This window comes from Sinohyriopsis cumingii, chromosome 8, assembly GCF_028554795.1.
Source record: "Sinohyriopsis cumingii isolate HCF-2022 chromosome 8, ASM2855479v2, whole genome shotgun sequence".
Lineage (NCBI taxonomy): Eukaryota > Metazoa > Mollusca > Bivalvia > Unionida > Unionidae > Sinohyriopsis > Sinohyriopsis cumingii.
In genome coordinates this window covers 41,462,879-41,479,477 of record NC_142968.1, presented here as the reverse complement: position 1 = coordinate 41,479,477, position 16,599 = coordinate 41,462,879, and the positions used below count along the sequence as shown (strand labels likewise).

Here is a 16,599-nt window from a genome sequence, read left to right as displayed (position 1 = left end):
CCAGAACTTTGTAGAAATGAGGATGGATTTATCATTCAGCATGCATTTATCATAAGATAATTATGGTTAATACCAACTGGTGCATTGTACAATGGTTGGGAACATGCTGTACACCAGTATGATAAGATTAACTATTTCATGAATTTACCTGGATCTAAGATTAAGGCAGTTCTTGCCAATCTCCAGGTGTCCACTGGTGCTGGACAGTTAAGTTTCACTTCCATTGCAACCTTCTGGCGACTCTGGAAATGCAATGATTGATAAACTTATTGTCAAAATACATACTAAATTTTGAAGTTAGATTTTGTAAACAACTTTATAGAAAATGCAATTGGTGTTTTATGTAGTTTACAATTCACTTAATAAACATATTCTAGAACTGAGAAAAAATTAACAACTTCTCTTTTTTTCTTCTTTAATTTTAGGCTCTATTGCAGAGAGTAAGCAGTAACTACACAGTCATTCATATGGATTTCTATCCAGCCTTTTGTTTTAAATTGGCGCTTTAGTGTTGTCATACAAAAGATACCCCCAAAACATGCTTTGGTTATATACCTTGTTGAGGTATATAGGGCAGTTGTAAAGATCCTTCTCTCCTCCCTCCCCTTCTGCACCTTGGCGCAACTCAGAGAGCAGTACAGGTTTCAGGTAGACAGCTGGGATGGTGGACATACCAATACTGTGGGTAAAGAAAAGTGATAAAAACAAGAGCTATATTCAGGGCTTTCATGGCAAAACTGATTGCTTTTAAATGCATGCACACACACACACACACACACACACACACACTTTACCCAGGGGTAGTAAGTCAAAATCTGTTCATATATTATGTGTCTTCCTCCAACAGGGGCATGTACAAAGCTTGGTAAAAGAAAAATATTTTAAAAATGTCACTGTATTTGCAATTTAATTAATTTTATCTCTGACTCCTTTCAAGTGACAAGTGACCCTGGGGAATGACCCAAAAATCATAACCCTCCCTCAAATAGTCACCATATGGACAATCGATGCAGCAAGTATGGTGAATTTCCATCCAACATGATCATTAGTAATTTCCCATACTCAAGGCACAATTATCTTACAAGTTCTAAATTTTAGGCAATATCACACTTCCTTCATCAGTGACTGATGTTGATCACATGACCTATAATGGACGAGGTGACTGAAATAAGATAGAAGAGCCAACACTAAACATGGAAGAGCCTCGCCCATACAGAAATTTCTCATGGATTCTGTATGGAATACTTCAGGAATCCATATGGAAGAGATATGGACTGAAAAACTTATGGAATCAGACAATTTATTCCATATCAATTCCAGAAGTACTTCACAGCAAGTGAAACTTCCATATGGAATAAAGTTGCAACTTTAATCTATAAGCACTTTTTTACGTATGGAAAGAAGGCTCATGTATTATAGCCTCATGGAAAATACTCTCTGAAGAATTAATAACCTAAACTGATTCAAACAGAAATATTGGTGGGAGTTAGAGTACATGTATATGTCAGTGTAAATGATGTGTAAGGATGAATATATACTCATATAAATTCAAAGAAACACAGGTATGTCAGTTTTCATTAATTTATTTCCACAGATGTTTAAAAACAGACAAAGACATGACCAAAAAAGTGAAGAAAATGTAAACATGATCAGAAAATTAATATCTGGTAGTACAAGCATAGATGAATCTTTCGAATTAGAAATTTTGGTGCAAGGTGGATTTTGGGCTTGATCTGATGTTTATTCTGAAAATTAATTTTGTTGGCTTCCTATTAAAATATGCTCTACAAAAGTCATACCCTAGTGAAAATGTGACTTAAATTTCAGCAAAATCAATGAACATTTCTTGACATTCATTCAAATGTCCTTTTTCACTAAAATTATGGTATTTTAGGAGATTTTACCAAAATTTCTGAACATATCAGTGAAATTTTGTGATTGAAATTTCACTGACTATGCCAACATTTCTGAAAATATCAGTGGGAATTTATGATTGAAATTTCACTGAGAGTTTGTAAAAAATTCTGAAAATGTAGTGATATTTTGCTATTGTAATATCACTGACATTTTAGTAAAGAATATCAATAAGATATAATAAAATTTATTTTTTGTTTCTTGTACAATTTGAATAACTTTCAGCAGCAATTATATTCCCTGCTTCTGATAGCTGTAATTGTACTGTTTATTTTGGGCACAATAACTTCTTTCCACATCTTTCTGTATTATATTTCTTTATCAAATTTTATTATTGTTGTTGTATTTTTTTATAACTTAAACTGGATTTGATTACCCTCAAACAAGTTTTCTTGTTTTCTGTTTTAAATCAGAATTTTGCTTTTCTCCTGACTTGAATCTTTCCTCGATATCGTCTCCGAAACTTTTTTAAAAATAATGCTCTATCCACTCCCATTCTGTAACGAACTTTCTAAGAAGAATTTGTTCTGTTTGTTATTTAAAGGATGATCGTTGTAAAGAGCTTTCTGATGGGTCAAAATTTTGTACTTGCCCAATGATTCATTGTGTAACAGAAACTGATCGGAATGCTAAACATGGCGATTCGAGCGGGATACGAGTTTGAATAACCATTTGAAAAATGTGCGGCAATGAGAATAGCTTGAATGCAAAGTTGATGAGAACGTAATTGGTCAGTCTGTATGAAAACTGAACGCCAGGACTAGCATTTTGCTTTTTGTGACATAAACAGCTCTACATTAGCAGCTAATGTGTTAAATAGGACAAGGAATTGAACCAGGATGATTTCGAAGTTATATAACTCAAAACTGATTAACTTCCAGAATGAATTTAAGCAGGACAATGTATAGATCACTGGTGGGAATGGTTGCGAAATACCCATGTCTATCAAAGATCATCATATTTTTTGCAGAATTTTCTTGGCCCACACGTTGAATCATCGTTCAATATCGTGAGGCATTATTGTGTATATTATCAAAATATTTTAGGTGTGTTGGAATTCAGTGTAAAATAAGAGTACTTATATCATGATAAACGTTTGTCACTGCTGCTTATGGAACAAGGACTAATTCAAGAGACCACAACAGCATCATAGTTTGTACATTAATCAAGAATCAAGTTGCAGTACAAGTGACATGGCAGGAGTCAAGCATTTCTTTTTTTCATGTCTCAAATGGATGCTCATCTGTAATTTTGCATTATTTTCACAGTTGAATTTTTCAATGCAGATTAATATTTTATATTTTATATATGTTTATGTGTTCACAGATGCCTGTGCATATATTCCAGGCTCGATACTTTGATTTTTAAAATCACTTAATTATTTAGTGTCAAGCCAGATTCTTCACTTCATGTTGTATATACTGTAAATATTGTACATAACAGATAGAAGGCCTCAAGGTAGATTAGTTCTGTAATTAATTAAGTTACCTTCTCTAAATAAAGTCATTATTATTATTATTATTATTATTATTATTAACTCCCATATCTCTTGCCTTTGATATCATATAATTTACAATATCTGTAAAACAAAATTCATGCAAACTTAATATCACCTTGGTTAATAAAGTCCTGTTTAATTCATATTCATTATTAATCTGAAACCTTCTGAAATGTATGAAAAACCTCTGAAACTTCAGTAAAATACTATATAATGATCAAAATTTTAGTGAAATCTCACAAAAGTTTTAGTCAAATATTTGTGAAATCTCACAAGACTTTTCAGTGAAATGAAAAAGACTTAAGTGATGCCATCATGGATTAGACTTTGTATGCGAGAAAGAAAATGAGGACAAGAAAAACCTAAATCTTATTTGATAATGTCTGTCAAAATAAAATTTATGATCCATTTTAAAAATTATTGTGAATATTTATTACTGATTCCCAATAATGTCTAAGAATCATTAGGCAGTTTAACAGAAATATGAAGCAGATTTTTTTATGGTTTAGACAGAAAGCGCTTAAAAAACCTGCCTGAAATTCGCCTTAAGTATGCCTGGAAAATTTTGTACAGGATGAACTATTACCAAATTCCATATGAACTATTTACAAATTCCACATGGAACATTTACAAATTCCATATGGTATATTTGCCAATTCCATATGGACTATTCACAAACTCCATATGGATTACTGCCAAATTCCATATGGAATTTTAATTTTATTCCATATGGACAACCTACAGATCTCATGGACTAATTAGCATATTCCACAAGATTTTCCAGATGGAGTACGTACGGAATCCATAACATTTTCATATGGATACACTGAAATCCATAAGAGTACTTTAACTATAGAATAAAAATGTCTATATCGATATTTCTGTAAAAGTACGTATGGATTTCATATCCAATCCATGTGGAAAATTTCGTACAGGAGAGCTTGAATTACTACCCATCTACACCAGTCTCCTCATATCACATGACAACTACAGGTCACGTGATTAACATTAGTTGCTCAAGAAGGAAGTGTGATACTGCTTAAAATTTCAAACTCTTATAATATTTATGCTCTGAGGATGGGAAATTACTAATGATCATGAATTATCCCAAGCAAGGTAGCAGTTCCATCCAATATTTTGGGATCAGATGAAGGGTGTCATAATATCCCCATTATGGCCTGAGCATACTTAATTGTCAATTCAGTTAATAAAAGTCAGTTCAGTTGTTATACATTTAAAACACAATCACTGTAATATTCTTATAGGAAAGAAAGTATCACAATAACAATGATGTGTGTGTGTGTGTGTGTTATTTGGATTTTTAATGTAGCTTTTTTAAAAAATTCAGTCACATCGCTACGATGTCTGCAGTGTGACAGTTTACAATAACAATCATCATCATCATATTTGGTTATAATGACTAGAAGACATCAATTAAGACAAGTTTTTCTTACTTTTTACACATGGATAATAATGAACACCTATAACTCCATCCGTTACACTCTGTCAAAAATATTTGAAAATCAAACTTGACCCTGGTCTTTCTATTTAAAGCCTCGCATTAATTAAAATCTGTCAAAATTTATAGTGTAAAAAAAATCTGCAATTGGACAGGACATGAGGGATGGGACAGCTGGATATGGGTAAGTTTATATACATACATGCCAACCCCCGGCGAGGAAAAAGTGTAATCCAAGTGGACAAAAAGAGTAATCTGAGCAGAAAAAGAGTAATCCACATATAACATGAGTAAAATTCAATGAGCATATGTACAAAATGATTTGTTTATCCCTCTGGTCTTTTAACATCAATTACTGCTTCAAGTTTTCATATATAACGCTTTGAGCTTTAAAAAGCAACAGACTCTCATACTGCATTTCAAAACACTTTGTACCAGCTGAGACTATAAATGTTTTGCACACCAGTGGAGCACTAAGTGCTGGGTTAGAGAGCCTGGATCTGAATTCAGTTTTACTTTTGTCAACAATAGTGAACAATCTCACAGTCAGCATTAGAATGGTAAAGAACCAATATTCCTTTCATAACCTGACAAAGAAGAGGAAATTTATAAAACTTCTAGTTATTGGGTCTTTCAGCTGGGAAATAAGATGAAAAAAATCAACTCTGTCTGCAGTATGTAAAATTTGTGTCCCCGATTTAGTTTTACTGTAAAAAAAATAGAAGTTATCTTAGTATTGGAGTTAGTAAAATGAGCTAATTCAAGGTTTCTTTGTTTTACCACCATGACCAATATTAAAATTCTTTCCACACAGCCTGCAAGGGGCGTGAAGCTGCCCTAGAATGGAACAATGTAATATGTGATTCATGTATTCATCTTTGAATAGATTTTTTTGTCTTTTCTAATCCATCTGTGAAATAATATGAAAAACATTTTTGCTCTAACACTCGCATCGACTAGAATAAATCCGACTGGACTTTTAGTGCCAAATACCTACAGACTAGAACAAAGTATCTGTGAGCAAAGATTACAAGTTAGTAAACCAGTCTGTTCTCTCCTAACTAAGCCATACAGCTGCTATAAATAGACACCGAGGTCAAAAGTTTGAAAGAGAACCAGTCTGTTTCTTGGAAAAAGGGCAGCTGCTATAAATAGAACATAATACTGTTAGGAAAGTGCATGTAAGTCTATGGACAAATCTACTCTTACATGGTTAGATAGAAGCCATCTTTTCTGTCTGTGGGATTAATGGGATGTTAATAAAAATGAGAAAACAAATTATTATTTTTTTTGGGAAGGGGATATATTGAAAATGCATAATCCGAATACATTTATGTGAAAGGTGTAATTTAGTGAAAAAGACCGTGATGACTGCACCAAAAGCGTAATGGTTGGCATGCATGTATATGCCCTACTGATAAATACTGTTGGGGGGTTTCGAATTCAAGGGGAATAATGATAGACTGTACAGAGAAGCTTTGATAGTGACTCACAGTGCATCAGTGAGACAGTCATTGTCATAGTCCCAGCTGGCACCCTGCAGATAGAGTTTCACGGCAAACAGACCACCTTCATCTACCTCGTACACCTCTGTACTCTCATTATTCAACACTATACATTGGAACCCAATCTGCAACGGAAAAAAATGTAGATGCAATCAATCTTTATCTCACTTATGAATGTCGGCTTATTTTAAGGAAAAAATGTTTTGAATACAAATTTTCAATCAAAATACTACTAAATAAGAAATTTGTGGAAATTTTATTTTATTTATTATATGGCTAACAAATGTCCATAAAATTAAATCTCCCACAAAATTCACTATGGTAGATAGCATAAACCTACAAAATTGATTCTCACAAAATTGTCTCCTTATTTCGAAGCATAAATTTTAATCCCATGAATACATTTAAAACCCGTTTTCTTTTCTCTGAAATTGCAACTTTCACATAATAGATTTAAATGACAAGTGAAATTATATGGACTTGTTCCAGAAATGGTAGGTGAGGGAAGAACCAATATTTCTTTCTTCTTAATATTTCAAAAAGGAACAAATATCTAGGTGCATATTATTTTTTCTTCCTTTTCCTAAATGCTGCATACTGGAATGCAAAGCTGCAAAGCTGCTGACTAATCAGATTTTTTCAATGACTGAATCATAAATGTAAAAAATTGTAAACATTATGCCGATGGCAATCTGTATACTTGCCTCTGTTGTTTGTTTTAGTATGTTATCATATCCACTGACCTATATCGAAGGTTCCAAACCTTCTTTTTACTGCAATCCTAAAATTACCACCAACAGGACCTCCCTACCCTCAGGGCACTTTTCAGCATTAAAAAAAGCAACACAAATTTTTTTGCTTATGAGCCTTCGTGACCCTACTAAGGACCCCTGTGACCCTAATTTGGGTCATGACTGAGGATGGAAATTTCCAATACAGACCTGCACAAACTTACACAACCTATACAAACCTCATCAATATTTGTCTTGGAGATAATAGCTTTCTCCTGTTTGAGGGCAGTAAGAAGGGCCTGTGGGTTGACAAGTCCACCAAGCCAGACAGAGGTCAGGTGACCATGCCCGATTGTGGGATTCTCAGACTTTTGATCCTCCATAAATGTGGGAACAAGTCTGGATTTTACCCAATCATGGAGCTGATCATAACGTTTCTTTATATCTGGAATAAATATAAAAAAACAAATATAAACAAATACAAATTTGATTCTCAGACTTTTGATCCTCCATAAATATGGAACAAGTCTGGATTTTACCCAATCATGGAGCTGATCATAACGTTTCTTTATATCTAGAATAAATAAAAAACAAACAAATATAAATACAAATTTGAATCTCAGACTTTTCATCCTCTATAAATATGGAACAAATCCAGATTTTACCCAATCAAGGAACTGATCATAATGTTTCTTTATATCTGGAATGAATACAAAATAAACAAATATAAACACAAATTTGAAATTTCCATTAAACAAATGGTCAATATATGCATCATGGCATGTCAACCAGGTCTATGGCATTAGGAAAATGTTGATATGTGTCAACATGACATGGATGACCTGCCAATAAAATAATGCTTTTGAAGGGCAAGGTTTGAAGTCAAACAGAGACCATATTTAGTTAGATTTCACAGTTTCATGTGTATAAAAATATTGTATTGTTTCATACATGCATTGTGTCATTCATAAGAATTCATCTTGTGTCAATCTTTTTATCACAGGTAAAATTAACTAATAATAAAAAGAAAACTTTATTGCATAAATCTTTCTTTTTCTTTATAAGGGGAAGTATTATGTATATTTAATTTGCATTATTTGTTATTTTTGTTATTTTTTTATTTCATTATAAGCTATTGTAATTTAACATTATTTTCTATTTAACCTGAATTATTGATTTTTTTTTATTTTATTGTGTAAACAACTAATAAATAGCTAAAATGTTCTCAAAGTGTATGGGTTTATTATCAAGATCATTATTAATAGAAGTAAATATGTTTCTCTTAGGTTATTGGGATTTCCCTACAATTTACATGGTGTATCTGACATCGTCCAGGTTATCTATTATAATAGTGGTAACATACTTTCTAATAATAATTAACATTTTATATTATAAACATTAAAAACTTTCTAGAAGGTAATTTCCATCAAGTAATTTTCAAAAAAAATGTTAATTGTGACCTGAGGTCAAATTGAGGACTATGTAATCTCATCACTGGAAGTATTATTCATTCATGCTTAGATCTAGCAGAATCAATTTGTATTATTGTTTTCATTGTTCATCAGGGATGAAATTCATTTCTTCAAATTATTTCAGTGATTGTTTTCTCTGGAAATAGAGTGGAAATAGAGTCCTCACAACAAAATAATATTCTTGACTGAGACATTAATTGGGATTTATGGTGAATTCAAACCTGGAATTATACTACTGTGTTTCAACAAAAGATTGTTGGCACATCAACATTATACAGATCATCACAGACACATCAACACTTCAGCATTGGACTTAATTTTAGATCTCTACTAAAGTTTATTTGGAACTTTAAATTATCAGGGCTTTGTGTCTGTAATTCTAGGATTATTTTTTTTCACTTTGTTTGATAGGGAAATGAATTATTAGTTGAATTTTACAAAGCTTGTTCCATTTCACTCTTTTCATTTTACTTATTTTAAGAGCATAACAGTACTTATTCACTATTTTTGGAAAATACACAAACAGCAACTAGAGGAACGGTGAGCGATTTCCTAAAATAAATACATACATGTAAACTTCCCATAGATGAGGGTATTATCCTTCCATCCCATCACTCACCGAAATCTCCTTTTTACTCAAAATTATTATTTAAAAGTCTTGAAACAGATATTTTTCCATGTTTCTTCACATCTTGCTTCCAGTATAGTATGTTTACAATAAAGATGTCCTATGATAATGTTGACTATGAACTGGCACACACAAACATGACACTTCAACAGCTAATGCTAAAGACAATAAGTATAAACAGCTAATGGACTGCTCTGGTGGCCTAGTGGTTAGAGCGTCCACCTCGGATGCTGAGGTCATTTGTTCGATCTCCATCCGAGTCATACCAAAGACTTACAAAAATGGTACTAACAGCTGCCTCGCTTGGTGCTCAGCATTAAGAGGTTAGTGTTATTACTGGTCAGCCTGGTGTCAGGATAATGTGACTGGGTGGGACATCATGCTATGTGTCTGCGGCATGATGCCCCAGTGCTAGACATCACTATAAACTGCCACATTGCAGACATCGCAGCAATATAACTGAAAAATTGTTAAAGCTACATTAAAATCCAAATCACATCACATCACTAACAGCTAATGCTAAAGACAATGAGCTAAGACTAATCACTGGATTATAATTGATTATAATACATACAAATAGTATGAATTAAGAAGGATTAAAGATGTAAACAAATTATGACTGCATTAGTAAATTAACATTACTTGGATCCTCTTGGCAGGGTCTGTTCGGTTAATACAATGTGTGATCAGAAGTAACTTGGAGAGGATTAAAGCTGTTAATGGATTATGTTTTTTTTAGATGTTACCATAGAGCTCAGGTGGCATAAAACTGGTTGGTTTGGTATTGTATCTAAAGTTTGTCAATATCTAAGCCTGTGTTATCCCCCAATGGTAAATGGCCAAAATCTAAACAACCAAACTATCACCTGAAATTTAACATTGGAAGGAAACAGGCATTACAGTTGTTAAATCCTGGTTCAAAGGGACATGAATATGCATTCTGCCATTCCAAAATATACCCACTTGCAGGAAGCAAACTTCTCAGTGGAATCAATATACTTGTACTAACACTGCCAAATTCCAATGCTGACTCTAAAAGGACATTTTCTATTCTGAGAAAAATTCAGGTTGACTTCAGAGGAAGTTTGGATCCAATAACATCACATCTCCAAAGTGATGAGACCAACAATTATGAGCAATGCTACCAATATTATCCATTCAATGATCTACTTAGAAATGCTAAAAATGATTGTGTTACATGTATGGATGGCATAAAAGGCAACACGTTATTGTGAAAGGACTAATATGATGAGATGATATGCATATTTTAATGTAGAAAAAGTAAATTTGTTCCATGGTTGTCATTTTTGTTGATTTGCATGCTACAAACTGGGCTCATAAAAATCTTCAAGATTTGCAGTTAAAACTCCTGACCAAATTTTGCAAATCTCCTGATCTTTCCAAAGATTACATGGTTATTCTGTCACAAGAATGTAAACATATTGGCACTTCTCCCACATCTGATCCATACACCCATCATGTGGAGGAATCTAAAGTCAAAAATATGCATAAATCTTGCAAAAAATAGTACAAGTACAATATCTGGAAAACATGTATATATCTGATGATGATCATAACATGTACTAAGTTCACAGCTACCCAGTTAAAACTGCATTAGTATATGCATTCATAAAATCTGCACCCAGCTATAAATCAAAAAAGGATAATAACTCTTAAAAAAACAGCAGGATTTATCAATACGTACATCTTTTATTAGATGATGCCCATAATAAAAGCCAAATTTCACAATGATCCTTAAAAAAGGCAAGAAAACTTGCATTCAAAAAATTCTGTCTTCTCAGGACCAACAAAAGGGCAATGATTCTAACAAAAATTGCTGACCTGGGCTGATCTGGTGGTAGGATTCAAACCTGCACCCTTTCAGTCATGAGTCCGGCTTCATTAGGATTGTGAGTATTGATTGTTACCTTGTAGCCAGGACACCAGTGAGTGTGTACTGGGCTGACAATTTGGATGTATCCAAGAAACAGGAACCTGCTCTTCCTGCAGACTGAGGATGGTGGGCATGTAGTGGTATGGCAAGGCCTCTGGGCCCCCCAACAGGGCACTGTGCAGGTCATTCACTTGCTGACGGATATGGCACAGGATTGAGTTCATCCACAGACATTCCTGAACATATAAAGATAGTTCTGAATATAAACACTGATATAACTGTGGCAACATTGCAAATATCTCCAATCAGTATTCTTCAAAGGTAAACTGATACTTTAAATGCTTCTTATATATTATCTTGTCTTGGATAGGTCTATCAAAGAAACTGTGAGCAGCAGGTAATTGTAGTAAATCAATCTATATCATTTGTTACTAAAGAAATATTGTAGTAAATCACTCTATATCATTTGTTACTAAAGGTAATTGTAGTAAATCAATCTGTATCATTTGTTACTAAAGGTAATTGTAGTAAATCAATCTGTATCATTTGTTACTAAGGTGACGCTCACCAGATAATATATACTTTTGAGAGAGTGACGTATGTATGGTGAAGTAGTTCACACTTAAAACATGCACAGTGGAGAGAATGTTTGCATACCTCTATGCTACATTAATGTAATGTGGATGATATTTCTTTTGGATATTGTACTTTTGGAAATTTTACATGATTTAAGCACACTGCTAACTAAAATGACTGCTCCCTTGTATTAAAAAATCAGTCTGAATTAGTCTAAAGTACACTATACATAGCAGCTATTAAAATAGGAAAAATGAATTTTGCTAGACTAGACAACACCAGCTTCTGAAAGTGCAATGAATGAATTACCAAATATATAAAATGTAAAAAAAGTTATCAGCTCTTTTTCACACAATTTACCTCTGAAGTTTAGGAAGTGAAAATGACCAAGTAGAGCTAGCACTTTTTTGAAAGGTGCACATTTGAAGTAAGGCCAAGCTGTATACTCTATAACCCATAGTACAACCATCAATCATACACCAAAATAAAGGGAATTAAAGGTTCTTTGCATTATACCTAAGATATAAAAGGTCTTTTTTAAATAGCCAGTATAACCAGTGAGGAAAGCCAGGGATATTCTTTTCTTTAAAGTCCTAACCCTATGCAAAATGCGAAACTGTATAGCACCACCTAAAGGTAATTGTAGTAAATCAATCTATATCATTTGTTACTAAAGGTAATTGTAGTAAATCAATCTGTATCATTTGTTACTAAAGGTAATTGTAGTAAATCAATCTATATCATTTGTTACTAAAGGTAATTGTAGTAAATCACTCTATATCATTTGTTACTAAAGGTAAGTGTAGTAAATCAATCTGTATCATTTGTTACTAAAGGTAATTGTAGTAAATCAATCTGTATCATTTGTTACTAAGGTGACGCTCACCAGATAATATGTACTTTTGAGAGAGTGACATATGTAAGGTGAAGTAGTTCGCACTTAAAACATACACAGTGGAGAGAATGTTTGCATACCTCTATGCTACATTAATGTAATGTGGATGATATTTCTTTTGGATATTGTACTTTTGGAAATTTTACATGATTTAAGCACACTGCTAACTAAAATGACTGCTCCCTTGTGTTAAAAAATCAGTCTGAATTAGTCTAAAGTACACTATACATAGCAGCTATTAAAATAGGGAAAATGAATTTTGCCAGACTAGACAATACCAGCTTCTGGAAGTGCAATGAATGAATTACCAAATATATAAAATGTAAAAAAAGTTATCAGCTCTTTTTTACACAATTTACCTCTGAAGTTCAGGAAGTGAAAATGACCAAGTAGAGCTAGCACTTTTTTGAAAGGTGCACATTTGAAGTAAGGCCAAGCTGTATACTCTATAACCCATAGTACATCCATCAATCATACACCAAAATAAAGGGAATTAAAGGTTCTTTGCATTATACCTAAGATATACAAGGTCTTTTTTAAATAGCCAGTATAACCAGTGAGGAAAGCCAGGGATATTCTTTTTCTTTAAAATCCTAAAGGTAATTGTAGTAAATCAATCTATATCATTTGTTACTAAAGGTAATTGTAGTAAGTCAATCTATATCATTTGTTACTAAAGGTAATTGTAGTAAATTAATCTGTATCATTTGTTACTAAAGGTAATTGTAGTAAATCAATCTATATCATTTGTTACTAAAGGTGAACTCATGAGGAATCTCTATTCCTAAATGTGTCTCTGCATGAGCTTACATGTGAACTTATGTAAATAGTCCTAAAATTTTACATGCATCATTGGCTTATCTGGGTAAAGAAAAGAACACAAATGCTAAGTTTTGCTCACATCAAGATGTGGAAGAGCCAGTCATTTGATATGCAACAATATTTAAGAACTGCTAGAACATTAAATCTGAACATTACAGTGGTAAGAAGTTCCCTTTGCATATATGCAGTCTTGTGTTCAATACACAGCTCAAACATATGCAATGCTACATGGCTGTCCAGTCATGGTCTGTGGTTTCCTCCACCTGAAGAACCACTGCATGCCAACACAAAAGCCATTATTTTAAAAAACGTTTTTGAGAAGAAATTAAATCTCAGGCTAAAAATGTCAATATTATATGTGATACTTGGAGGATACCAACATAATTTAAATTTACCAAGCTAGCAGAGATACCAGAGTTAAGATAATCCCAAAAGTTCCACAATTCAAAATTTAACATAATCCAAGTTACAGTAAGTAGAAGTTTGATGACTCCGAGCTTGATTTTCATTTCAAAAAGTTTCGAGAATACAGTGACCTGAGATGATTGGAGTATGTCTTATATACTGTTAGCATGTGTTGTACAAATGATGTATATTAAATTAAATATAAACACTCAACCTGTAGAAGGACATATCCAATTGTTTCGGGAACCATGGTACTGGATGCAGTGGCCATGCTGATGATGCTGGGCCGATGGTATGGGAAATTATACTCCTCTAGGCCGATGTGAGGAACTGGTCCCAGCTCCAAAAGGGAAGGTAACTCTTCAATACAGATATCAAGGGCTGAACGTAGTTGAGGGATGTTGATTTCTGTAGTATTTTTCATGGCTACATCCCCTGCCTCCATGTTCTGTGTCTCAAACATTAAGTCAAGATGACTGATAAACTCATAGGAACTATAAAAATGAATCAACAGATGAATAAATGAATAAGAAAACCAAAGTACTAATCAAAGAACCAATAGACCAAGTCACTAAACATCTACTACCAATAAACAGCTGACTGAATAAAGTGCTATTTTTAACTGACTATGGATAGTTACACAATCTTTCTTCATTCAAAGTGTCAAAGGTTAATCTAAGTGCTATTTAATATTCTTTTAAAACTCTGACCATGAACTTTAATACAAGCTGATCTTATTCCTGTGTATTTTTTTGACCTTACATGGTTTTGATTTTCTGAAGAACAAAGTCTGTGTTTTAACATTTCCTTAAAAGTAAAATCCACCAGCACAAAAACTGATTTACATTTCAACTTGACTTTGTACAATATTGAGAGATAATTACTTTTCTTTGATTTATAAAATAAATTATAGATATAATAATGACAGGTAAATATACATGAATAAAAAATGAAAATGACCGAAGAATTTATGTTCTAACTCTTGAAAGGAAATAAAAACAAAATGTGAAAATTGCCATGCTGAAATAGGAAGCCGCCACGAACTACATGAAAATTTACCTAGCATCACAGATTTCCTTCTCCACACTGCTATGCATCTGTAGTGCTTGTAAAGTAAATTCCTCATCGATACTTTTCTCATACCAATAAGCATACTCAGCTGGCTCTGAAGGATTATAAGAAAGGAATGTCACAATTATCAATCCATTTCTTTAGTACTGTCTCATGGGTTTAATTTGGAACATAATACATTTGCCCCCAAAACAAGAACAAATCATTCTTTCCTGTGAAATTATTCCTACTTGTAATAGTAATGAGAACTCTTCCAAAATGTAATCAGCATGGAATATGTGTTCTATAACATATTTCAGAGGTTTAAACACCATTTTGGTACATCTCTAATTTCACTGCCCATAATACCAATAGCTATATGATGGACAGAAACTGGTTTCAAAATAGAAGTCATGAATGTAAAATACAGCTACAATATTTATCCTTAGTATTACTAGACTACAGAAGTGTTTATAATTATTAACACACTATGTAAGTTCCTTATAATTATTACTACACTACTTAAGTTCCTTATAATTATTACTACACTAAATAAATCTCTGTAATTATTACTACGCTAAATAAATTCCTTATAATTATTACTACACTAAATAAATTCCTTATAATTATTACTGAACTACAATAGTTTTTTATAATTATTACTACACTAAATAAATTACTTATAATTATTACTATACTATATAAGTTCCTTATAATTATTACTTCACAACATAATTTCCTTATAATTATTACTTCACAACATCGGTTCCTTATGATATTACTACACTAAATAAATCTTTGTAATTATTACTACACTAAATAAATTCCTTATAATTATTAGTACACTAAATAAATTCCTTGTAATTATTACTACACTACGTGAGTTCCTTATAATTATTACTACACTACATGATGAGTTCCTTATAATTATTACTACACTAAATAAATTCCTTGTAATTATTACTACACTACATGAGTTCCTTATAATTATTACTACACTAAATAAATTCCTTGTAATTATTACTACACGAGTTCCTTATAATTATTACTACACTAAATAAATCTTTGTAATTATTACTACACTACATGAGTTCCTTATAATTATTACTACACTAAATAAATTCCTTGTAATTATTACTACACTACATGAGTTCCTTATAATTATTACTACACTAAATAAATTCCTTGTAATTATTACTACACTACATGAGTTCCTTATAATTATTACTACACTAAATAAATTCCTTGTAATTATTACTACACTACATGATGAGTTCCTTATAATTATTACTACACTAAATAAATTCCTTGTAATTATTACTACACTACATGAGTTCCTTATAATTATTACTACACTAAATAAATCTTTGTAATTATTACTACAATACATGAGTTCCTTATAATTATTATTACACTAAATAAATTCCTTGTAATTATTACTACACTACATGAGTTCCTTATAATTATTACTACACTAAATAAATTCCTTGTAATTATTACTACACTACATGAGTTCCCTATAATTATTACTACACTACATGATGAGTTCCTTATAATTATTGCTACACTAAATAAATTCCTTGTAATATTGCTACACTACATGAGTTCCTTATAATTATTTCTACAATAAATAAATTCCTTACAATTATTACTACACTAAATAAATTCCTTGTAATTATTACTACACTACATGAGTTCCTTATGATTATTACTACACTACATGATGAGTTCCTTATAATTATTAGTAACA

At 32.2% G+C, this 16,599-nt stretch overlaps 1 protein-coding gene across 3 annotated transcripts in view; it reads right to left on the bottom strand.

The window, feature by feature from the left end:
- Nucleotides 1–16,599, bottom strand: part of LOC149793348 (uncharacterized) — a 238,037-nt gene that overhangs the window by 19,521 nt on the left and 201,917 nt on the right. For all 3 annotated transcript variants that reach the window (XM_089967332.1, XM_089967334.1, XM_089967333.1), the window contains 7 exons: nucleotides 14,859–14,964; nucleotides 14,014–14,293; nucleotides 11,136–11,337; nucleotides 7,347–7,552; nucleotides 6,365–6,501; nucleotides 556–679; nucleotides 149–242 (listed from right to left, as the gene is read on the bottom strand). In XM_089967332.1, coding sequence (XP_089823458.1) covers nucleotides 149–242; nucleotides 556–679; nucleotides 6,365–6,501; nucleotides 7,347–7,552; nucleotides 11,136–11,337; nucleotides 14,014–14,293; nucleotides 14,859–14,964 — 1,149 coding nt within the window. The remainder of the gene's footprint in view (nucleotides 1–148; nucleotides 243–555; nucleotides 680–6,364; nucleotides 6,502–7,346; nucleotides 7,553–11,135; nucleotides 11,338–14,013; nucleotides 14,294–14,858; nucleotides 14,965–16,599) is intronic.